The sequence below is a fragment of the Mustela erminea genome, chromosome 10 (assembly GCF_009829155.1).
Source record: "Mustela erminea isolate mMusErm1 chromosome 10, mMusErm1.Pri, whole genome shotgun sequence".
Lineage (NCBI taxonomy): Eukaryota > Metazoa > Chordata > Mammalia > Carnivora > Mustelidae > Mustela > Mustela erminea.
In genome coordinates, this window is record NC_045623.1 from 84,836,027 (window position 1) to 84,861,792 (window position 25,766).

The window sequence follows — 25,766 nt, forward strand, 5'->3', positions numbered from 1 at the left end:
TTTTTTAAAGATTTTATTCATTTATTTGACAGAGAGAGAACAGAAACAAAGTGAGCAGCAGTTAGAGGGAGAGAGGGAAGCAGACTCCCCGCTGATCAGGGCACCCGACCTGGGGCTGATCGCAGGACCCTGGGATCATGACCTGAGCCAAAGGCAGATTCTTAACCCACTGAGCCACCCAGACACCCCTCAGGATGGTCTTATTGTCCCAATTTATGGTTGAGACTGAAGCCTGACGTCCCGTAACTTGCTCAGTCACACAACTAGGAAGCTGAAGTTCTAGGGCATACATTTTGAGACACAATATAGAGGCTGACTTTCTTTACAGCTTATGTTCCTCAAGAGCCTTCTGGAAAATCTATCCTTTAAAAAAGAAACAAAGAGAGGCCCCTGGTTGGTTCAGTGGGTTGGAGCCTCTGCCTTAGGCTCGGGTCATGATCCCAGGGTCCTGGGATCGAGCCCCGCATCGGACTTTCTGCTCTGAGGGGAGCCTGTCTCTCCCTCTGTCTCTGCCAATGTCTCTGCCTACTTGTGATCTCTCTCTGTCAAATAAATAAATAAAATCTTTAAAAAGAGAGAGAGAGAGAGAGAGAAAGAAAGAAAGATTTAGACAGGTAAAATGGACCATGGTTCTTTATAAAGAGATTTTTAAGTGTAACTCTGACCTGTGACCAATGGTGGGAAATAACTTATGGGATCCTCACTATCTGAGGTGAAAGGAGTTGCTTCCAAATTCTAAGTCGGTTTCGCACCCTTGCCATGTATCACATGCTTCCTATTTGCTAAGTATTGTCCTCAGGACCGTACGGATGCTTCCCGTAATCCATATAACAGTCCCATAGGGACATTTGATCTCATTTTACTGCTGAGGAAATTGAGGCCCAAAAGATGACCCAACTTGCTCAAGGATACACAGCTGGTGTGTGGCCAGGTTGGAATTCGATCCCAGGTCTTACGAACACGAAAGCCTGTGCTGTTAACCAGTATGCTACAGGCACCTTGCCAGCCATGTGGCTGGTGGATAAAAATGAGTTTGCCGCAGAACAGGGGTCCTATAAACTATAGCCACGTCCCAAACGTGGCCCACCACCTTTCCTGGTGACTAACAGTTTGTTGGAACACAGCCACACACCCCTTATGACTTGTCTAGGGCTGCTTTTACATAGCAGAGTTGAGTTGTCCTGGCAAAAACTGTAGGCCTGCGAAGCCAAAAATACTTGCTATCCGGCCCTTTCACAGAAGTGCCAACCCCTGCCTTCTGGAGGTGCAGAGGTGCGGGCTATGAGATTGCCCTGCCTTCAAGCAATGGGCCCAAAGCTGCCTGGGGCCAGACACACTCATGCTTGAGTCCCATCTGCGTAACGTGGCTTACCCACACATTCCTTCTAAAAGAGATCAAATCCTTCCTTTTCCCCTTCCCGTGCTTCAGCCAAGGAGCACCCGCCTGTTAGAGAAGCATTTTCTATAGTCTCCTTTCTAGAACATATGAAGAAAACAATGAGGTTTCAAAAAAGTTTATTTAAATTATGTGGTTCTCTTTACCAATGAAATCCTTTTATTTTGATGGCTAGGGCTATAGGTCCCATTTTATTTTCTCATCCTTCATTTCTGTGTTTGTTACCCTTCATTTATTTCCTTGGGTTTCTAGAGACTCTGAAGGAGGCATCCCACAGAGGACTGGGGAGAGAGAGGGAACTTTTTGAAGCGATTTGAGCTGAATCCATTTGGATTGCTTCCAACATATCAGCAGGGTGAGACAGCTGCCAGAGGCATAATGAGGCTGGTGTAAATCAGAATATTTATGTTAATGCAGCCGCTCAGAGGTGTAAGGCAGGCTCCCTCAGGTCCCCTACATCTAGAGAGCCTGAACGCTTTGCTGTTATTGACTTACACCTCCAACAGAGAAGCAACCAAAGAGAGGCAGAGCCAGAGCAAAGGAACACAGTCACCGCATCACCCCGCCTTTCAGACTCTCCAGGAACAAGCCCCTACAGGAATGATAGTACCAGCAGCCTTTGTGGGGCAGAGGAGACCTCTCATTTCCTGTCAGTCTCCAATTCCATTAGGAAAGGCTCCACCCCACTTTACCCCAAGGGCTTTAGGCTCAGGATTTGGAGAGCTCTGGTTTTAGTATCTTTCCCCTCCGCTTCCCTAGAACCTCTGCCACGGCTGTAATCCGCAGCAAATGGATTTCCCTGACCCCCCAGGACAAAGGCCTAGTGTTCCCTAGACTTGGTGGCTCCTGGGAGGGCAGAACCTCAGCATTTCCCTGGCCGCTGGTCTCAGGCCCTGTGGGCAGCAGGGACCTGTAATAAGATCACTATCCCAGCTGAGTACAGTGGGCATGTCGTTCAAAGCGGCCCCTTGCGGTTGGGAAAGGAGAATTAACTAAAGTGGGAATCACAGCCTTCAGAGCCTGGGCTGGCCGCACAAAACCACAAAGCGAGATGGAACGCAGAGAAAAACATGCTTCCAGTTCCGGATGGTGGCTGTTAATCAAATGTGGCTGTGGTTCACACTGGGAGTCCACAGGGATAGGTGGCCTGGGGAAGGAATAAGGAACTAGTTAGGAGGAGAAGGGAGGACATAAGAGCAGGAATTAAAAGGAAATTGAATAGTGGTGTAGAACGTGCTGGAAGCTTCGATGCTTTGAAAGTTTAAAAGTCTGGATTTTCTAATATGAGGAGAGTCCACAGATCTCTTACTGAGACTCCAAAACACCTACTTTGCATCCGAAAGACCAGAGCTTTGGGGCAAAAAGAAGTCAGGAGTGGGTAAACACTGAAAGCTTGGGTTCAAAGAGAGGAACTATAGCAGAAAAAGTTTGAGTGCCACCATACCAGTCCATGGTTTGTTTGGGTTTTTTTTCATCATTTCTAATTCTGTTTCTCTCCATCCCAAGCTCCCTTCTACTGGGAGACCATCGAGAAAGTGACGTATGGCAGGACCCTAGCTTCTGGGCTCACCTCAGGGCAAACTCAACCCTCTGGTTGAGTAAATCCCCAACACGATCAGTCCAGTAGGTCTACTGGGGTGCCTTCCATGTCCATGATACTGGAGGAGAGTCAAAGGAGCCATATCTCCTTGAATGAGCCACTTCCCCAAAAACTGGTCCTCAGTTTCTACACAGGAAAAACGAGGGAGATTATGGTGGTGTTGGATTTCTTAAACTGGTCAGTGGATACTCATGTATATTATCTTTTATGTATATATTATATATAGGGAGATTAGTGTGTAAGTATAAAACATTTAATAGACACTGGGGTGTCTGGGTGGCTCAATAGATTAAGCGTCTGTGTCTTGATTTTGGTTCAAGTCATGATCTCAGGGTTGTGAGATCAAGGTTGTGTTGGGCACTGCACTCAGCATGGAGTCTGCTTGGGGTTCTCTCTTCCCCTCTCTCTCTGTCCCTACCCCCCACTCGCACTATAAATAAATAAATAAATAAATAAGTAGATAAAATCTTTAAAAATATATTTAATAGACATTACTAACAAAGAGATCAAATTCAGTGGTCTCAGTTCCTTTGCACTTCTGAAAACCCAGTATGCTCTGACCTTGGCTTTGCCCAATGTCATTGAATAATGGCTCAAGGTGAGATTATGGGTGAATTCTCAGAGGGTGTGGTGTGAAGAGCTCTGGCTTTGGAATCAGACCTGGTTTTGAACCCACTTCACTGATGACCTTAGATGAGTTCCATAAATAAGTTCCTCATTGACAGAACTGGGATAATAACACCTACATCATAAGGGAGGTTATGAGTACATGTAAAGCATCTATTACAGTGCTGACATGTAGTAGGTGCTCAATAAATAATCATTATCATAGTATAAACACTCTTGATGGAAGGTACAAAAATTAAATCACCAGTAGTATATGTTTTAAAGTAGTTCAGGAGAATTTGTCAGATGAGGTAGAAAGCTGAGCTTTCACATGAGAAGCAGGACCAAGTGTGGTACCTTTCCAACAGTTCTGTTCAACAAACATTTGTGGAATGAAGCACCAGGTATATATGGGAAAATACGACATTGTCCTCTTCTCGCGGAGTTCAGAGTCCAGTGGGAAAGACAGACGTGTAAGCAAATCACTTTCTTGCACTACTACATTATGAATGCTAGGAAAGAGATAAGCACACAAAGTGTTGTGGGGACAGATGTTAGAAGCTAATTTGACAGAAGCAAGAGAAGTGTTAGAGGGGGTTGCACTGAGTACATGTTTCACAGGAGAGACTGAAGTTGTTTTGAAGATCAAGTCAGTTAGGTGAAAAATGGAAGGGAAATATTCCAGGGGAAGGGAAGAGCTTGAGTACAACAACATCAGGAAATTGCAGAGGTGAGGAACAGCGAGGCATCCAAAACTTCAGCTTGTTTGGAATATGCTGGGTGAGAGTATAGGGTGGAGAAATCATGGGAAATGAGGCCAGGAGAGGGAGGGTCAATTCGTGGAGGGTTGATATGCCATACTGAGAACTTGGTAGGGGAATTGTGTGGGCCCAAGGACAGAAGTTATTCAACAAATGGTTCGGGGATAAGAGCAATATCCACATGCAAAAGAATGAAGTTGGGAAAACCAGTTTGGTGGTTCCTCAACAAGCTAAACATAGAATTACCATATGATCCGGCAATTTCATTCCTAAGTAATACTCCAAAGAATCAAAGGCAGGGACTCAAGCAGATATTTGTACACCAATGTTCATAGCATTATTCACAGCAGCTAAAATGGAGAAACAACCCAAGTGTCCATCTACAGACGAATAGAAAAACAAAACGTGGCATATACCTATAATAGAATTCAGCAAAAAAAGGACACACGCTACAACATGGATGAACCTTGAAAACATTGTGCTAGATGAAAGAGCCAGACACAAAGGACAAATATTGTATGATTCCATTTACATGAGTTATCTAGACAAATTCATAGAGACAGGAAGTAGATTAGAGGTTGCCAGGAGCTGAGCAGGGAGAGAAGAGGAGTTCCTGCTAAAGGATTATAGAGTTTCTGTTTGGGGTGGTAGAAAGTTCCAGCAGCAGATAGTGGTAATGGTTTCACAACATTGTGAATGGCAAATTTTATATTATGTATTTTTTTACCAAAATTTAAAAAATGAAAATGAAAGGAGATAATGTCCCCTTACCTCACACCATACACAAAAATTAACTCAAAATGGATCTAAGGTGTAAATGTAAGAACTCCAAAGGCACCTGGCTGGCTCAGCCGGGAGACCATGAGACTCCTGATCTCAGAATTGTGAGTTCAAGCCCCACATTGGATGCAGAGACTATTAAAATAAATTTAAGGGACACCCGAGTGGCTAGGTCAGTTAAGCCTCTGCCTTTAACTCAGGTCATAATCCCAGGGTCCTGGGATCAAGCCCCACATGAGGCTCCTTGCTCAGCAGGGAGCCTGCTTCTCCCTTTGCTTGCCACTCCCCCTGCTTGTACTCTCTCTCTTACTCTGACAAATAAATAAATAAAATCTTTAAAAATAAATAAAACAAATTACACCTTAAAATGTAAGAACTATAACTATAAAACTCTTTGAAGAAAATTTAGGTGTATATCTCTATAACTTTGGATTAGGCAATGGTTTCTTAGATATGGCAGCAACCAAAGAAAAAAATAAGTAAACAGGACTTCATCAAAATTAAAGAGGAGAAATCATGAGGATGCCATACGTGGTGAAGGAAAGCAGACTTTCCCCAGACCAGGGCAGTAGACTTATGTCATGGAATACAGCCTCTTCTGTTACACTTCACAGACACTGGGTGTCTTACAAATCAAAGTATGTGGCAACCCTGTGTCAAGCAAGTCTACTGGTGCCATTTTTCCAACAGCACCTGCCCCCTTTGTGTCTCTGTGTCACATTTTGGTGATTCTTGCAATATTTCAGACTTCTTCTTTATTACGTTTGAATGGCTGCAATCTCATGATAAAACTTTAACAGATGAAGAATTGCTTCTGGTGGGTGAACAAAAAAAGTGGTTTCTTGAAATGGAATCTACTCCAGTCGAAGATGCTCTGGAGATGGTTGAAACAATAATGAAGGATTTAGGGTGTGATATTGAGTTGATAAAGCAGCAGCAGGGTTCTAGAGGATTGCCTCCAATTTAGAAAGAAGTTCTCTAGTGGGTAATCTCCAGTGGGTATCAAACACCATCCCGCGCTGCAGGGAAATGGTTTATGAAAGGAAGAGCCCATCAATGCAGCAAATCTCACTGTTGTCTTAAGAAATTGCCACAGCCACCCTGACCTTCAGCAACCACGGTCCTGATTAGCCAGCAGCCATCAGCATCTGGGCAAGACCCTCCTCCAGCGAAAAGTTTACAACTTATTGAAAGCTCAGATGATGCTGAGCATTTTTTAGCAATAAGGCATTTTTTAAGTAAGGTATGTACATTCTATTTTTAGACATAAAAATAGAAATAGAAACTGCTGTTGCATACTTCATCAACTCCAATATAGTGTAAACAGAACTTTTACTCGCACTGGGAAACCAGAAAAATTCATCTGCCTCACTTTGTTGTGATATCTGGTTCGTTGTGGCGGTCTGGAGTCAAACCCCCAGTGTCCCTCCAGGAGTGCCTGTGTACGGTTAGGAAAGTGGAATGAGGCTCAGAGATGAATCCTCACGCACATACACCACCCCCACGCCCACCCAGCAGGTATTATTACTACCCAGTGCTGCAGATTAGGGAACCAAGACCCAGAGAGAGAGCCTGCCTTGCCCAAGGCCATACAGCAGCCACATTGCACTGGTGTTCCCAAAGCTAGGACTACCACCTTCTAATCCCATGCTCTTTCTCCTTGAGTGCATTGCCTCTCCTAGGAAAATTGAGCCACTGGAGAATGCCCAGAGGGAGGGGCTGAGCACTGCCCCGCTTCCAGCAGTGACTGTTTGCCCAGCAGCAGCATAAATCCGGGCTTCCTCTGCTGTCCATCTATCACAATGCACACGTTCCTTTTCTCAACACTACCAAATGTCTCAGTCATTCATCCGGAACTTGGCAGATGATAGTGAATAATATTTTTATCTTCATATTTGTACTTCCTGCCCAATTTCTACCTGGCTAGGAAGCAGAGCTTCTTAGTCCAGAGGTAATAGACAGGCCTTAAAGGATTTAACCTCTATAATTACAAGTTCATTTTTGTCTGACTCTGTGCATTTTTTTTTTTTTCTGGGGCAGAAGACTTTAGTTTCACCATTTCTGATATGCCCACAAAAGTGAAAACCTTCAAATAAGCCTTCTACCTCGTCCATTCCCAGTATTTAGCAAGAATGCCCTGCATGTGGCAGAAGCTCAACAGATGTTCAGATCTGGGGGGAACCAGGAACTTATTGCTTGCGAAAGGCTCTAGAAGTGACTGGCAAGGAGTGATGGAAGATGGGACAGGCAGCTCTATGCAGTGAAAGCGAGAAAGTGTGGGTTCAGGCAGCTCAAATGTTACTTCTCCTTTTAAATGTTCCCTAATCTCCTAGGCAGTCTGTCCTTCCCTCCCCTGCTTTGCATGAGTGAGTGAGAGAGAACCCAAAAGGGAGTGTACACTTGAGAGACCGCGGTAGCTATCAAAACCTTGAGCTAGAACAGGGAGTGCCGGCCAGAGAGAGGGAAGGAGAGGGAGGGAGAGGGGAGTAGCAGGGGGAGGGCGCATGCACGATCTAGAGAGGGTGAAGGTAAGAGGGTATGCTGGATCAGGACTAGGGGAGAGAGATCCTCAGGCACAAGAAAGAAGAGAGAGCTAGAGCACAGGAGGCACGGAAAGCAGACACAGAGTGACCCAGCAGCCGAGGGAGGGCCATTATGGGCAGGGCAGGCAAGCAGGACTAGGACACAGTGTGGGGACAGAGCAGAGCTCAGGGATGGAGAGACAGAGCTCATTGCTGTATACTAGAGCAACCGCTTGGGATCAGTGAGGCCAGGGTAAGAGAGAGAGGAGGGAGAGGGAGAGATGCATGCGCCTGTTCCAGAGAGAGACAGAGAGCCAGGGAGTCCCGAGCCAAAGCATCATCAAGGTGAGTATGATCTTCCCCTTGGAGGAGGATGGGGCCAGGGCAAGGAAGCACAGGTAGGACTGAGGACAGGGACAGGGGACAGGAACAAGAACAGGAAAACCAGAAAACCAGGGTTTGGGAGCAAAAATTAATGAGACAAGGCAAAGCTGGGTGGGGAGGAGCTAAGAATGCAGCAGGAGGAAGGAGACCAGCAGGTAAGAGAATTCAGGAAACCATTATGTCTATCCCTGTGTTGCTAGGTCTCCCACCGTAGCGTGAGGGTCAGTTGCTGTCCTTACCTGTGCAGGTTTTCTATATAGGAGTGGCATGCTCTCTTTAGGATTCTGCCCTGGTTTATTTCTCAGCAAGAACAGAGTATATACTGTGCACGAGATCTGCCTGAGCTGCTGCTGAGGCTCCATCATTCAGGAAGTGTGGATTACTCACTCTGTCCTTAATTTGCTGTGACTGCTGCCGTTTTCCTATTTTATGTTTTATGTTTACAAGTACTTCCACTGAAATTTCCCAGGGCAGAATGAAAGCAAGAACTGAAACCCCATCCTGCTCAAAAGGGAGAGCGAGGCACTTAACTAAAAGAAGACTTTGGGATTCTATGGGATTTTCCATGTTTGAACTTAACTCTGATTTGTCGGTGGCGATCCTTGAAATTTCAACTGAGCCTCGTCTCTGCAGCTAGTGTGTCAGTTCCTCCAAGATTGGAATTAACGCCTGTACGCCTTCCTACCCAGCCTACCTGTCCCTCCCTAGAACTTAAGATAAGATAGGTTTCAACCGAGCAGAGCACAGGAAGTATTTGTTGATGCTGGTTTCATTGATTCCTGCGTCTTTGTTACCATCATAAAAACCTTTGACAAGTGATGGCCGTAAGGAGGCAGGCACGAGGCAGGCACAGCGCAGCTCTGCACAAAGGGAACTGGTGACCGGATCCTTGCCCTGTGGCAGAAAAGGAGACATTCAAACATCAGGGGCAGTCACTTCTCCAGGACCCAGGACTCACAGGTCCCGGTCCTTTAACCTGTACGCCCACTTTGTTCGGCTCACTGCGAAATCCATCCAGTCAGAAAAAGGCAGCCTGAGAAATGTTGAGAGCCTCCACACCGAGCAGCGTTGGGAAGAAGCCAATAGGACATTAATGACTGTTTTAGTTTTGGGTACTAACCAATGCTCTTGGCAGTGTGAAAAATCATATTTTTTTTTCATTTCTTAAACTGGCATAATGTGCAAAGAGAATTCAGTGTTTATGATGGGATGACAAGTGTCGTTTCTAGATACAGGAAAGAACAGGTAGAAGGAAAAGCTCATATGTAGAAATGAGAATTTGGGGAATAGCATGAAAGAAGAAAGGGGAACTTGACCTCAGACCTGGATCTGCCTTTCCCACCACCCTTCCTTCCCTCCCAGCCCCTTCACTCCCCAACACATGTCTCAAGGGGATATGTGATCTCCAGTTCTGAATCCAGATCATAGGCTGGTCCCTGAGGGAATTCCTGGCACCCTTTAGTGCCTGGGATCGAAGGTTCCAGGAGGCTGGGCCAGCTCTAACTAGGAAGAGGATTGCTCTATTGGAACCGGACTGGAGACAATTTTAATAACCACAACAACAGCCAGTGCCGGAAGCATTCCGTATTTGCCTGATGCTCTACTAAGCACTCTGTATCATTATTTGACTTGCGTCTCCCACCAATTCATGGATTCTCACATCTGACAGATTGAGACAGAAGGTTGGGGAAGTGTGACTTGCCAAGGTTTCCCAGCTTGTAAGCGGCAGAGCCAGGACTCAAACCCAAGACTTTCGGAACCCCAAACCTGCAGTTTTAACCACACTGTTTGACGCAGCGCCCTGCTTAGCGTTAGATCAGAGGGCACTCTCTAACTACTTCTTCGAGAAAACAGAGACTCCAAACACACTGGCAGCTCTTCTGGCCTGGACCAACGCAATCAAATAAACCCTCCAGCTCATTTTATCGCCTTATTCATCTCTTTCCCTCATTCTGTTCTCCCTAGGCTTGTGATCCCATCTCTTTCACTAATGAGCTATATACATTCAGACAAATAATAAGTTCTCTGATGCCCCGTTTCTCCATCCTGAAGGTGAAGAGGTAGACTGTTGGGGGGGGGGGCTACCTGGGACAATGGAGGGGGAGCTGACCCCTAAGATCACTGGCAGGAAGGCCACTGGAGGAAATCTGCCTCCTTTGCTGCTTTTAGCTCCTTCAGCAGAACAAGGAGTGCCAGGTCATAGACATTATATATATTTTTTAAGATTATTTATGGGGCACCTGGGTGGCTTAGTTGGTTAAGCAACTGCCTTCAGCTCAGGTCATGATCTCCAGGTCCTGGGATCGAGTCCCGTGTCAGGTTCCCTGCTAAGTGGGGAGCCTGCTTCCTCCTCTCTCTCTGCCTGCCGCTCCCCTTGCTCGTGCTCTCTCTTTCTGTCAAATAAATAAATAGTATCTTTTTTAAAAAAAGATTTTTTTTTTAATTTATCAGAGAGAGCATGAGCGAGAGTGGGGAGGGAGTGGCAGAGAGAGAAACGGGCCCTCCACCGAGCAGAGACCCCAACGCAAGACTCCATCCCAGGACCGTGAGACCATATGATCTGAGCTGAAGGCAGATGCTTCACTGATTGAGCCACCCAGGTGCCCCCAGGTCTTAGACTTTAAAATCAGGCAGATCTGATTGTGAGTCACACCTGACCTTGTCCTTCCGTGACAAGTACATCTCAGGCCTCAGTCCAGAAGTGGTCCCACCCCAGGCTGATGGAAAGCTGATGCGTTCTCTAGGAAGCACCTGTGTGACATTTCACTTCTGCCTCTTTGCTTCCAGCACCTGCCTGCCCTTCTGCCGTCAAAGTGCCCTGACTGTGCCATTGCGCCGGCCATGGAGAACGAGCTGCCAGTCCCCCATACATCCAGCAGCACCAGCAGTGGCTGCAACAGTGGCAGCAGCAGTGGGAGTGGCCGCCCCACGGGGCCCCAGATTTCTGTGTACAGCGGCATTCCTGACCGGCAGACTGTGCAGGTAAGATTCCGGCTGATCTAGAGATCGTAGTCCTGGATCATGTTGGGGCTAGCCAGGAGGACGTGTTGGCATGGTCTGGGGAGCAACTGGGCTACGGACTCTAGAATGGGCATCAGGGAATGTGTTCATGGATATATACTTAGACACTGCTAGAGAAGAAGTGATGCTAGATGGGTCTGATCAGGGAGGTTCGGGGAGACAGAGAATACTTTGCAGATCTGGAAAATTCCTATCTCACCTGGTGATTCAGATCCCAGAGTGCTGTTTGGGAGGACAGGCATGTGAAAGTGTGAAGGGGGTAGGGGACTGGGAAACAAAAATAATAAGCAGGAAAAAAGCAATAGGAATAAATAAAATTTAAAAAATAGCAATACTCAGCCACCACCTAGACCTATTATCTGAAAAACCACTGCTCTGTAATAAAACTAAGTTTCTTAGAGGACCAAAAGGGAACCCCAAAGCAATCTCCCCAAGCAGTGGTCTGCTAAGTGTCATCTCTGTGAGGCCTTCCGGGTGATGACACACGGTCCCCCTCACACCCATGCCCACGTTTCACCATATGCTTTGTGCCCCAAATGGTACGAAAACCACTGCGGATTTATCTCATCCTCCTGCTGGAAATGGGTATTACATTCTTGTTCCATAACAGAGAAGACTAAGGCTCAGCGAAGGTAATAACTCATCCAGGCCATTCAGGTGAAGACAGAAAAGGCTGAACCTCATGCCCCCCACAGCCCTGTAGTCTGTGTGAGGTCCCCAGATAAGACAGACAGACTGCCCCTAGAGAGCAGTGTTCACCCCAGAGAGCTGGGCTAATCCAGCACAAATGTATCAGACATGTGACCTCATCCTGCTTTGGCCCCTGGCCCAGATTAGGGAGTGGAGGATGGGTCACAGTAGACAGCAAGAGAGTCTGAAGACACCATCAGGTACTCTGAAGTCTTCCCTGTCCGGGTTACCTCTGTGTCCGGTGGAGTAAAGCCATGGTTCCTGCACCCATCCTTACCACCCCCACACCTGGCTTCTTCCCAGCCCCTCGGAACGTGAGGGTTTGAGCACAGCTTCTAACAGCCTACATCAGGATGAGCCGTCCTCCTGCCCCTCATCACAAGTCTAGATGCAAGGGATTGGGGGGTTTCTGTGCTGCGATGGACGCCCCCCCTCCATGGTTGCGTTGCACACCAGTGCACAGTGGTTCAGGGCTCCTGCCATTTCCACTTGTGGCACCAGCACTCTGGTGAGGAAGAGCCACCATATCTCCGCTACTACTGTCCGGATTGTGGGGATGTTCGTTCAGGAGTCTAAGGAAAATAGAGAGGCCTAGGTAAGGGGAGTAAGAGGAAAGGATTCTGGGAGAGAACAAGGAATAAAGAGCACTGTGTTTGTATAAACCGGGACCATTTGAGGAGAGAGAACACTGAAGGGGAGTGGGATCGGAAGAGTTGGGCTGGGGTGGGGGAATCCGGAGACTCCAGAGCCCATGAAGAATGTGAGATATTAGCCTGTTTTTGCAGAACTCCAAATCTGAGCCCAAAGATGGTGTTGGTCGAGAACCACCAGCCCTAGAAGTCAGGCCAAGACAGAGAAAGCCAGACTGGATGCTTGCTTGTTGGGGACAGGACCCAGGGTGGGGAGTGGCCCCATGGTCAGGGATGCGGCAGAGCTAAGAGTAGCAAGTGGGCCAAAGCCTGGCCAGGGCCCACATGGAGCATCAGGAGGCAAGATGGCAGGAGGGTGACCAGGCAAGGAGAAGGGAGGAGAAATGTCTGTGGGGCTTAGGAGAAGAAGACAGAAGATCTCAGGGCTGGGTGAAAGGTATTCACTTCTATTTGTTCCTGGGGATAAGTGGAGGTTTTGAGACACTGGGAATGAAGGTGGGGGAGAGGGAGATCAGAGAATCAAAGGAAGCCTTTGTCACTTCCTATGAGCAATGGCTCAGCCAGTCCAGTCTGGAAACAGGAGTAGCAGTAAGGCTGGTGATAGTGATGGTGGACAGAAAGAGGGAATGGCAGAGAGGGGGAGGGAAAGAATACAAGAGAAAGGCATCATCCTTGTGGCACTGGCCTGCTCTCTGAGGCCAACGGGACTTTCTTCTAAGGGACTGATGGGACTCTAGCAGCTGGGGGCAGATCCTGGGAAGCAGCCCCAGCCTGGAGGGTGTGGCCCTTGGGTAAGTTGCGGCTGCTGGCTGTGCTGCTCAGGCTGGACTAGGCCCCCCTTCGGACCCGCCTCTCTCTCCCACCCCTTTCCTTCTCTCCACCTTATGGGCCTCAGTCCCCCTGCCCTCACCGTCCAGTGCTCCGGTCCCCCAATCTGAACACAGGGAATGGCCAGAGGGGGAGTAGCGAACAAGCCTGGCAAGGGGACACAGTGTCCCTGGAGGCTTTCTCCTCGCTGTCTGCTGTCTGTAGCCCTGAGCCTCCCCGCTGCCCAGAGCCGCTCAGAGCAGCGGTGTCCCACTCTGATTTTCCCCACGCCACGCCGGCGGCTGCCCCCAGAGCTGATGCAGCTGGGGAGGAGAGGAGCCCAAGAGCCGAAGCTCTGCGGGGGCAGACGAGGGCGGAGAAGTAGGCAGGGTGAAACAGCGCCAGCCCCAGGCCTCCCTAGGGCGTGGTGACCCGTTGTAGGGGTGGTCACTGGCCCGGGGTGCCCTGAACAGTTAAGGGGAGACGGGGCTGCCCAGGTGTTAGGGAAGAAGGGGCGGATCCCTGCAAGCTGGGTGACAGCGCTGCCTCCCCCTGTCCCCCCGCCGGCCCCCTAGGTGATCCAGCAGGCGCTGCACAGGCAGCCCAGCACGGCGGCCCAGTACCTGCAGCAGATGTACGCGGCCCAGCAGCAGCACCTCATGCTGCAGACGGCTGCGCTCCAGCAGCAGCACCTCAGCGGCGCCCAGCTCCAGAGCCTGGCGGCGGTACAGCAGGTGAGAGGAGCAGGGCGGGGTAGGGGGAAGGAGCGGGCCCTGTATGCGCGTCACCGCTGGGGGCAAGAGCGTAGGGGCGCAGGGGGAGGGGAGTGGGGGCGCCCTCACAGAATCCCTGGGCGCAGGCACAAAGGTCATGGTCCTTTGCCAGATAAGGAAAGAGTCTGTGGGAAGTTGGGCCCGGGGCCCAAGTTCACACAGCCCTGTGAGTGGAGTGGTGGAACTCTCCGCCCAGCTGGCCCCAGGAAGAAGGGGGGGAACCCCTCCTCCCCAGGGCACCACACCACACTAGAGGAGGGCCGGAGGGAGTGTCCTCAAGAGAAGGCCGTTGCCCACCTAGCTTCCTGTCTGTCCTCCGTGGCTGAGAAGACCTCATGCGTTCCTTCATTCACCAAAAGTCCCGTGCACCCACTGTGCCACAGGGCATGTCAGACACTGAGTCCGCTGTGGACCCTGCCTTCGCAGAGCTTAGATGAGGTGAGAGCGAGCAAACAGAAACCCAGATAGACGAGGAAGTGAGATATCTAAATCTCTAAGTTGCCGTAAGCAGTCTGAAAGAGAAAGTTCGCTTGGCCTGAGAGACAAGTGGGTTGTCCTGGGTTGGGCAGCCGGGGACCGTCTGTCTGCTGGAGGGACGTGGCGCTGACATGTGAAGGATGAGAAGAAGCCGGCCATGGGGAGGCGAGCAGACAGAACGTGCCAGACAGCCTGTGCAAAATCTCTCATGGGGTCTGTGAGCCCAGTGTGACAGAGCACGGTGGCGGGGGCTACAGAGGCCCGGAAAGATAGGTAATAATCATCGCTAATCATCTGAGCTCTTATGTGTAGATGCTTTGCCTTGCTTCATCCTTTCCACGGTGCTACAAGGTGGGTTCTGTTTTTTATAAAGAGGAAACTGAAGCACGTGCTTGAGGCCACACAGATGAAGCAGAATGAGGGTTTGACTGTAGGCTTTGGACTCCTAACCATCATCCTCTAGCACTTCCTTAGAGAGCTTGGGGAACAGCTGGGGGAGATCTGGGGCCCTTGTGACAAGCATTGTTCTTTTCTAGGCAAGCCTGGTGGCCAACAGACAAGGGAGCTCATCAGGCAGCAACGTGTCTGCACAGGCCCCAGCCCAGTCATCCTCGGTGAGTAGGTTGGAGAGCAGCAAGCAGGACCCACGGTGCTGGGTCCAGCTCCTCCCTCCTTGCCCCAGCTGCTCGAGGGCTCCCAGACCCAGGCAGGGAATCCTTAGCCACGTACGATCATGGCTGGAATCTATCACTCTTGCCAGGGGAGGGGAAAAAACAAACAAGCAAACAAACACGTGGCTCTTTCCAACCCTTACTTTAGTAACTCCCTGTCACCCTTCCCTCCAACGGCCAGACTCTCTGTGTAGAGTTCAGTTCTCTTGGGCACTGAACCCTCCCTGCAGCTCCACACATAGGCCAGAGATGGGCCAGAGATGGGGCAGGGCTGAGGGATGCTCCAAGACCCATGTGTCAGAGATGGTCCTAAAGAAGGCTGAATCCACCAAGGAACAGAGGAGGGGGAGAGAAGGAAGTGGATGGGGGGGCACAGAGTTAACCAACAGAACCTCCTGCTTCCTACTGCGGGTTTCTCTCTCATCAGATCAATCTGGCAGCCTCCCCAGCAGCAGCCCAGCTCATCAACCGGGCGCAGAGCGTCAACTCGGCAACAGCCTCGGGCATCGCCCAGCAGGCTGTGCTCTTGGGCAACACGTCATCTCCGGCCCTGACGGCAAGCCAAGCACAGATGTATCTAAGGGCACAGATGGTGAGTACCCAGCCTGGGCCTCAGCTCAGATGGCCTGGGAGGAGTATAAAAACAGACAGGTTGGGGCTGGGAGGTTAAAGAGGGTAAGGATTAGAGAAGTGGGGGAGGGGGAGCACCCAGGGACAGGCGGCAAGAGGTAAGGGGTGGCATAAAGAAGAGGGCATCTGGAAGGTTGAATGGGAGCTTGGGTACAGGCTCAGTGACCCAAGGACATGTGGGGTTCCCGGCTGAAATGGAGAAGGTTGCTGATGAGGCCTCCTTTCCTTCCCTAATAGTCCTCTTCTTATCAGAAACCACTCCCCTGAATTCATTAGGGTAGAAAATGCAGGGGCCCATGCCCAGATGGTCAGTATACGCAGATCCTTAAGCAAACACACAGACATCCATGTACTTTACAAAAATGGGGTCTTAACCCCCTGTGGCAGGCCTTACAGGGACCAGCCACCAGTAGTTCCAGGGCCAAAGGAGAATTCCAGCCCAGGGGGTACAGGTGACATTCCATTTCACGACACACTGCTGTCTCCACTGCTCTCCCAACTGGGTCCCCATCCAAATCAGGGTCCCTCTGTCACCTGTTAATGCAGCTTATTTGAATATGCCAAATGTGCTCAGGATGGGATCAGCCCCAGACCTGCTTACCTAGAATCCCTCCTCTACACCTGTCCCTAAGGGATGCAAAGGTCCTGAGGTCTGGGTCCTTAAGATTTAGAAGAATTTCCAGGGAAAACAGCAGCATACTTCCCAGGAGGCAAATAACATATAGCTCTCTGTCAGGCTCAGCTCACTGAGTCTGATCTCATGTCTCCCCTCCTGAAGATGTCTCCCTCTGGCTCCTTGACACGCTGTCCTGAAGACAATACCGTCCTACCCTCCCTTTGCTTCTGTGGCCAGAACTTGACACTTGGGGATTTTCCGGTCTTGCTCCAGCACTTCCTTTCTTGACTCTGAGTTCATTGTTTGTGGTGTTCCAGTCCCTGGAAATAGCCTCTGGGACACACAGTATGGAATAGACTTGCACTTCCCTAGGGAACGGGAGGCCACAGCATGACCCTGCCCAAACTTGCCTTTGTCTTCGGTTTACTCGTTCCCTTATCCTACTCAGCTGCCCCAGTCGGGGTCCTTCAGCCTGTCTGCCTCCCTCCCCAGTGCAGGGCACACAGGCCCAGAGTAGACATAGATGTACCTCAGAGTTTCGGGAAAGCTGCCTATGAGATATCTGCACATCCACGGGGCACCAAACGAGGCTCACAGGGTTGGAAGTGTCATGCAGAGACCTGCATGTAGCCGGCACCCACCGAAGAAGAGGCAGGTCCGAGTATGGCTCCAGGCACCCGGGTCTTCCGCCACCATTGTCTCTGCACACCCCCCCCCACCTGAATCTAAATTTGACTAAGAACCAAGAAAAGAATACATCTACCTGGATCCCTTGTGCAGGGGAGTCCCGTTCTGGCCCAGACCTGGAGTCAGGAGTGGGTTAGACCTGGAAAGAAATCCTACGACATCTGTCTGAACCCAAGGTCCCTGCTCCCCGGGGTGCTGTGGAGAGAGTGACTTCAGGGTGTCCCAGGAAGTTTGGCCCTCTGGGATGAGCTCCTCGCAGAGGCTTCTGAAGTAAACCCAATGTGCATCCCCAGATGCGCGTTCCTCCGCCATCCCCTTCACTAGCCAGCCTGGATCAGGACGCTACAAACCTCTTGAGACTTTCAGGTGGTCCCCCTGGACTCTTTCCCTCTCTTGCCTCCCTCTTTCCCCATATCTGCTCCTTGGCTGAACTGGCCTGTCCTGTGGCTGAGCCCACACTGGGCAGGTAAAAGGCGCCTCGTTTCCTGTGATTCCAGGCCCAGCCAGGTAACCTGGTGCAGGTAGCTAGGAGCCTAGGCGGCACTGTTCCTTTGTCCCCTCAGCTCATCTTCACGCCCACGGCCACCGTCGCTACTGTGCAGCCTGAGCTCGGCACTGGCTCCCCCGCCCGGCCCCCCACCCCCGCCCAGGTGAGGATTCCATGCTGCTGGGAGGGCAGGGGGGTGGGCACCTCCGTAGAGGGGTACTGATACCGGGTATGGGCACAGGCCTGGAGGCTCTTTGACTCTCTTGAAAGGTTGGGATCTTCTAGGAAAGCCGGGGGGAGACAGGACATCCCACTGCTCCCAGACTGACTCCTTCATTAATTCCCCCATTGAGAAGACCTCAGCCACTCTTGACTCCGCTCCAGTCCCTCAAACGTAGATCAGGAGTCAGTGAGCAACAGGCTGGGGTAAACGCTGTTGCCAATAATGGGTGGCCGTTACTAGCATTTTCCCAGTATAACTTCTGTGTTGCTTTTCAAGTGGAAAAAATCCCACTCTGGCTACACACACTAGCCCCTCTAGTTCAGGAAAAATGGCACGGAAGAGGGAGCAAGGTCAGTCCTGGGTCCCCACCTTCCGCTGGGAGCACACGGATACCGCTTTGGCTGTAAAGATTCTAAGGGCAGCGGGGCAACACCTCCCCCCCCTCCCCAACTCCCTCCTCACCCCAGCTACAGTCCGGGAGAGCACTTGGGAGCGAGAGAAATCAGATTGGTCAGAAGCGAGTCGGGCACAGCCTCTGTGCGTCCAGCAGAGGGCACCAGGGGCCAGGCTGAGTAAGCGCGCTGATCCTGGTGTAAACCTCATCCTGAGAGCCTGAGAACAAAAAAAAAAAAAAGAAAGAAAAGATCCTTTGCCTGGTGTCCACGCTGGTCAATTAACTTTCACTTTTGCCCTGGCCCTTTTGAGTGTGGGAAGCCCTGGGCCCCGCTGTAGCTGGGAATTCTTTCTAAATGGAATGCATCCCATCCTGATAGTTTGGGGGAGGAGAAGAGGTAACGGAAGGGAGAGAGAGCCCGCCCCAGCCTGGGTGGGCAGCCCTTCTCAGAATTCAGTTTCTTCTGCTCACGGATCCAAGCACTAGTATTCTTTCTTGTCCCCTTTAGAAACTCTACCTGCTCCTGGTTCCTCTTTTGGCCTCTAACTCATTTTCTCTCTTTTCTCTCTTGACTTTACAACCTGCTGTCCCAGTTAGCCATTTCTAGGTCTGTCCCTACCTCCTTCCCTGTCTTAGCTGTGTGTTACCACTGCGCTACCCGCATTCTCGGGACTCCTATAGACCCCTCTTTTCCAGGTACAGAACTTGACCCTTCGAACACAGCAGCCACCAACTGCAGCAGCCTCGGGCTCTACCCCCACCCAGCCTGTCCTGCCCAGCTTGGCCCTGAAACCCACGCCAGGTGGTAGCCAGCCTCTGCCTACCCCATCACAGGGCAGAAACACCGCTCAGGGTTCCCCCGCAGGTGCCAAGCCTGGCATAGCTGACAGCGTGTTGGAGCCACTCAAGAAAGGAGATGGTAACAGCAGCGCACCGGGGAGCATGGAGGGCCGGGCTGGGCTCAGCCGGATGGCCCCCGCTGTGGCCACCCACCCCCTCGTCGCACCAGGTAAGGGCTCCAGGGACAAGGGTCTTATCCCAGAAAACCCAGGAGGACTATAAGGGAAGGGGAAATTTTCAAACTTTCCTTTCTCCCATGGACATGCTAAGATCCCAGCCCTGCATCTCTCCTCTTCCCTCTTCCCATCTTGAGGCGTTCATCAGCTCCTTGTTCTGTACCATGTCTCCATCTAGCTTTAGAGGAAGAAGCCATATCATCTGGAATAAAGGAGTCCTTAGCCACAGGTGCAATGGTGAATCTCGGAGCTCCTAGCCCTGAGAGAGTGGAGACTGGCAGTTGGGCTATTTTGAAATGCTCTAAGGGTCAGCAATAGGGATAGGGATGAGCCCAATGCACACAAGAATCACACAGGCAGATGAGGAAGCGGGAAGTTGATTTTCTCAACATGCAACAGACATTTGTTGACAAATGTCTGCCAGTTATGGTGCCAGTTCCGGAAGCACAGAGATAAATGAGACTTGGGCTCTGCCCTCCGGGGAGGGTGCTGTTTAGGGAGATAGACAGACAAGTCCAGTGAGGTACAGTGTGATACTCATAAATGTGAGCTCTAGGCACTGCACGGGGAGCTGTCTCGCTCTGGGGAGGAGAGCCAGAAAGCCTTGCCAAGGAGGGTGACACTTGAGAAAAAAAATCTAGCGGATTAAAAAATAATAATAATACCCAGATTACCTGTGAGGCAGGTTCTGTGAGGAAACTGACTCAGCATTCCCTGAGGCTGGACCTCTTTCCCTGCCTGCTAGCATTGTCCCAGCGCCACCGCCTGTTGTAGGCAGTCAGTCTTTCCTTAGAAAAGTCTCAGAAGGAGGGCCTGGGTGTCTCAGTCAGTTAAGCATCTGCCTTCAGCTCCAGTAATGATCCCAGGGTCCTGGGATTGAGTCCCACGTCTCTCTCTGCCTGCCACTCGCCCTGCTTGTTTTCTCTCTTGCCATCCCTCTCTCTCTGACAAATAGATAAATAAAATCTTAAAAGAAAAAACAACCCTAGAAGCCAGCTTATCCATCTAGGGAATGAGACCACACTGTTAGACCACCCAAAGAAATATAGCTATAGACAGTAGGGCTTTACGTGAAAGAGATCGTCACCCTGGTCACATACCGGGGACCACCACTGACCCTCTGTCTTCATCCAGACCATTTTACCAGCCAATCTAACCTGCATTTTTTTTTTTCTTGAGAGCCTATATATGCCAGTTACTAGATTAACCAAGAGGGCCAAAATACAATGCCTTACCTAAATAGTGTGCGTCAAAAAGAGGGGGCCAGATATATAAGCAAATCCATTCAACTTCAAAGATCTTATTATAGGAGTAAGTCCAAGGTAAGTGTGGGCACAGGCCGCCAACTCAGTGCCAGATCATGGGTCAGAGATACTGTCCCTCAGAGGAAATGGCCTGTGAGTCTTAAAGCATGAGTAGTTTCCCCACCAGACAAAGCAGGGGAAGATAGTCAAGACAGGGGAAAGCACAAGTCAAGTGTCATGATATCGAGGAAGAAGAATCTACACTCCAGTCCTTTATTTACTTTCCTGAGGTTTCAAGGGCAAAGTGTTGGTGATTCTCTGCCTTTGGACGGTCACTGCTGAGGTAAGGAAGGCAGCCAGCTCCTGACACACGCCTCACTGCCCTGTGGTTCCAGCTGTTTCTCACCGGCTGGCATTGCTTTCATCAGACACTAGTCCAGCCTCTTCCTGACTGGACTCAAAAGGGTCAAGGCTGGGCATCTTACAGCGAGTTGACAGCAGCTTAGATGAGAGTGAGACCCCAAATTAGCACTCCTACCTTCTCATTCAAGCTACAAACCCTACAAGCCCTACTTCCTGAGAACCATTCCCATCCAAGCCAAAATATAGCCTCTGCCTAGATTGAAGCCAGCCCCCCAGATTCTAAGGACCCTTCCACAGAAAGACCAGTTCTTGAGTTCTTTCTAAATGTACAAGGGAACCCTAGAGTCTCGAGAAAACTGGGTGCTGAGAAAACATCTCCTGTGACCTAGATGTTACGCTAGGCCGCTTTATGCACACCACCCTGTTTAACCTTCGAAAGAACCCTGTTACGGTAGGCGTGTTTATCCATTTTGCAGACGAGAGGATGAAAGCTCAGAGGTTACCCCAGAACTTACTACGTATGTTGCTCAAGGTCACCTAAGTCCTAAGTGGCAGAACTGGGAACCAGTTCTGGGCCTGGCCGAGTCAGATTCTATATTCTTAGTCCTTTAGCTGTATTTGCCTCTCCCATTTCTTGCAGTAATTTGGGTCTTTCCTAGGCTTTTCCTGTTCATGACCGAAATAGTCAAAGAGCCTGATGGTTCTAAGTTCTGCAGCTTACGGAATCCAGCGGAGGGCTCTCTTCTCTTGAATCTTATAAAAGTGGACAGTAGTGAGTTACAGGCTGAGGCCTGGGGCCCAGGCATGGCCTGGGACTAGTAATTTGTGGCTATATACAATACAGAGACCAGTGGCTCCCCAGAACTTTCTGTGGAGCAGCTGTGAGCCGCATCTAGATCATACAAGCCAGTGGGCTTTGCATGGTTGCCGGCTCCTACCATCCTCTCCCATTCTTGCCTCCTTCTTCTCCCCCTTCCTCTCTGTAAGGCAGCGGTTCCACTCCCCCACCCCTACCTCCCAGATGGAAGGCCGGGGAGGGTTATGATGCTGCAGATCCTCTCAGTCCTCTGGAACAAAAAGAGAGGGAAATAATCCTTATGCCCTGGTGGGGGCGGCCTGGAACAGCACCTGGCACTGGGCTCGGGGTCCTCAGGCAGAGGTAACTTCTGGCCTCCTGCCCAGCCAACCCACTGCGAATGAACAGAGGAATCAGAGCATGTGGGCATGCGCACGGGAGTGTGTGTGTGTGTGTGTGTGTGTGTGTGTGTGTGAGAGAGAGAGAGAGAGAGAGAGAGAGAGAGAGAGAGGGAGGGAGGGAGAAGCGGGGGTGGCGGGTTTTGTTGGTTATTGGAGCATTTTCAAGCTGGCTGGCTGGTTGCCCCCAGGGAGAGTAACCAGTAGAGACCTGCGGTGGGGGGCAGTGGGGGATCATAGTGGAGAGGAATGTGTCCCCCTGGGGGCTATGTACTCCCAGAACAGGCAAACGCTGTAGTCCCAGCTGGGACTGCTCCCACTGACAGCTGTTTGGGGGCAAAGCCCCTCCCCCATGGCGAGCTCCCTGCTGTTCCTGCTCCTGTCACCTTGGCAACCAGCTTCTTTAAGATCTGCAAATAGAAAAGGTCCCTTATGCCCTGAAAAGGGGTGGGTTGGTAGGTGGGGGAGGGGAGTAAGGGGCGGAGAGCAGAGCCTAAGAGGTTGGGCTTCTCAGAAATTCGAGGACAGAACAAGGGAGGGCTTAAGAGGAGCAGGCGGCAAGGTCCCATGGGCCCCGCCGGCAGGGAAACCGAGTCCTTAAAGGGAGCTGGGCCGCAGCTCCACACAGGCTTGGTTCTTGGAGTCCTCATTCTAGGGGATAAACTCAGGGCCTTGGCTGCACACTCAGGACCAAAGGTGAGCAGCAAGTTGCTGACCAGGAAGTTGATGCTGTGAAAAAAGGAAACTGTCAGGTCATTGAAAATTCTAGGCCCTTTCCACACAATTGTGCTCCAGATGCCAAGTCTTTGTTCTGTCTCCTCATCCCTCCTCAGGTCTCATCAGAGGAGCGAAAACTGCTGGAAAGGCCTGCCACATAGCAGCTTTGTTTTATCACAGAGAGGGGTTTGTGTCAGGGGAATAGTGATTTCTGTCTGTGATAGGCCTGACAACATGGTACTGGCTGATTCTAGGACTCTCGGGTACCACATTTCTCTCCCAGAGCAGCTTCCAAGCTGTGAGATAGATGCTTTTACTTGGAGAATCCAATAAAAACAAAACATACAAGTGGGCTTGTTATCTCGCTGGAGTCAAAATTCCCAACAATTCTGATGTTAGCTTCGTGCAACCAGCCATGAAGGTCATTTCAACTATCCACTGTAGGACCGAATTTAGATTACTAAGAAGTTCCTCTTTATAGCAGGGGGAAAAGGTCTAGGGGATATCAGTGGAGGCATTTTATATTTTGCTTAACACATCATGGGTGTGTACGTGTGTGTGTGTGTGTATGACAGAGACAGAGGAAGAGGGTACAACTGTGATACACAGAGAGCCTTGGAGCTGTTGAGCCTTCTTTCCTGAAATCCTTCCCCCTAGGCTCCTATTACATTACCTCCATGGGCCATTGCCAGCCAATAATAATAATTACCAGTTAATGAACAATCCAGTCACTGTACAAACATGTCCCAGGCACTGTACTAAATACCCACCTATCTTACCTACATATCTCATTTAACCCTAACAATGATTATTCCATTCCCCCAAATGAGGAAGATATGGCTCAGGAAGACTAATTAACTGTCGTTCCCAAATAGTTTTTCTCTGTCTCTTTAATTGTTTAGTTCAGCTCAATAAATACTCATTTAGCACCTATTATGTGCCAAACATAACGCTAACCATATGGGAGTAACAGAGATGAACAAGAGTTTAAATTCTAATTGGGGTTGAGGAAATCGGAGTTGTGCCTGAAAAATGAGTAAGTTTCGAGAACAGAACAGAAGGAGGATGATCTCAGCTGGCACTGGGAAGTACCGACGCCCAGAATGGCCATGTGTGCTTGTGACCATCTGTGCGTGTAGGTGGGACCTGCTCCCCCCTCCTTTCCCCTCGCCCCACTGCCATTAGCTATGGGACTCCCAAAAGACTCAGTCCTGTCCTCCTGGCAGTGTACTCCAACACTCACCCCTAAAGGAGCTTATCTGTCCTTACATTTTCAGACACCTACCACCTGTCAGCAGAAGAGTTCTCAATATGTGTCCATCCCTGTCTTCATCTCCCTTCCCTAGACAGTTCCTGTCTACAGGATATTTTCTGCCTTGGATATCACCCCACCTGCTATACACACTTTTTAAAGATTTTTTTTTTAAGATCTTTTATTTATTCGTTTGAGAGAGCAAGAGAGCCAGTGAGAGCACCAGTAGGAGGGAAGGTCAGAGGGAGAGGGAGAAGCAGACTCCCCGCTGAGCAGGGAGCCCAACACAGGGCTCCATACCAGGACCCTGAAAGCATGATTTGAGCTGAAGGCAGATGCTTAACCGACTGAGCCACCCAGGCGCCCTGTATACACATCTTTAAAATTTACAGAATTCATAAAATAAAAACAAAAACCTGGCTGTATTCCTCTACAGAAGAATCCCCGTTCCCAGTTTCCTGGCCACGGTCCACAGTCGTGAGCTACTCTTATAGCCCAGGCTCTCAGTCTCAGTGTTTTTCTGACTTCATTTTCCTTTCCCACAGAGGCAGTATCATAATGGGAAAAGCATGGGCTTCAGAGTTAGATCTGGTTTCAGACCCCAGCTTCCCTACTTACTAGTTTTATGACCATCATCAAGTTACTTAATCTCTGTAAACCTCAATTTCCTCACCTATAAAACTCCGATGATTGTACTTCCCACAGGCTGTAAAGATGAGCGCAGTGGCCTGCAGAGGCAACCGGCGCAGAGTAGGCTCGAGACAGCCACCAGCTCCCTTTCCCTCCTGAGTCCCACCTTCCACCACCCCCCAGCTCATCGCCAGGCTCTGATGAAACGCCCTCTGTGTGGGCTCTTTGCCTTTCCTCCAGGCCTGCTGACTGTAAGAGGCTTAACTGATGGCCAGGAATTCCCACTCACAGCTGCTAGAACCCTCTTCCTCAAAGACTGTGATTTCTTTCTTGTTTAGAAACCGTCACTGTGTCTTTATTTCCTACTTTACCGGCTGCAAGGCCTAGCCTGTAGGAGGGTTTCAATAAATAGCATGTTCATGACTTCTGGTAAGAATGACTCTGACTTCGTGGGGAGCCTTCAAGACCCTCCCCAGATTGCCCACTGAGCCACTGGAATTGCCCATGGCTTCCTGGGACCGATCTTCTGCCCCCCCACCCCCACCCCCGCCACGCGCATCCCTTTGTGACTTACTTGACCTGTCACATACCTCCCTGCCTTCTAGCAAAGCACTCGCTCCTCATTGGCCTTAGCTCCAAGATGACTAGCAAAGGTCTGAGCAGCTCCCAGCTCCTATTCCAAGGCTTGCCATTTTACTTTGTGTTTACTGGTTTGTATTAGTCACTTGTCCATCAGCATTTTTTTTAAAGATTTCATTTATTTATTTGACAGAGATCACAAGTAGGCAGAGAGGCAGGTGGGGCGGGGGGGGGGGGGGCAGTGTGGGGAGGGAGGAAGCAGACTCCCCGCCAAGCAGAGAGCCCAAAGCGGGACTCAATCCCAGGACCCTGAGATCATGACCCAAGCTGAAGGCAGAGGCGCTTTTTTTTTTTTTTTTTAAAGATTTTATTTATTTATTTGACAGACAGAGATCACAAATAGGCAGAGAGGCAGGCAGAGAAAGGAGGAAGCAGGCTCCCTGCTGAGCAGAGAGCCCCATGCAGGGCTTGATCCCAGGACCCTAGGATCATGACCTGAGCTGAAGGCAGAGGCTTAACCCACTGAGCCACCCAGGCACCCGTCCATCAGCATTTTTTTGAGGGTTTGTGATGCGCAAGGCACTGTGTTTCATCTG

General features: G+C 50.2%; 1 protein-coding gene and 1 long non-coding RNA gene across 2 annotated transcripts in view; one reads left to right on the top strand and one right to left on the bottom strand.

Moving 5' to 3' along the window:
• Positions 1-13,920, bottom strand: part of LOC116567654 — a 28,448-nt gene extending 14,528 nt beyond the window's left edge. The window contains exon 1 of the long non-coding RNA XR_004276285.1: positions 13,841-13,920. This is a non-coding gene — a long non-coding RNA (uncharacterized LOC116567654). The remainder of the gene's footprint in view (positions 1-13,840) is intronic.
• The window catches only part of PHC2 (polyhomeotic homolog 2), a 55,790-nt gene continuing 37,744 nt past the window's right edge, over positions 7,721-25,766 (top strand). Inside the window, 7 exon segments of the mRNA XM_032302862.1 lie at positions 7,721-8,010; positions 10,837-11,031; positions 13,793-13,951; positions 15,004-15,081; positions 15,566-15,730; positions 17,569-17,721; positions 18,872-19,184. Of these exon segments, the coding sequence (XP_032158753.1) occupies positions 7,951-8,010; positions 10,837-11,031; positions 13,793-13,951; positions 15,004-15,081; positions 15,566-15,730; positions 17,569-17,721; positions 18,872-19,184 (1,123 nt within the window). The 5' untranslated portion in view covers positions 7,721-7,950.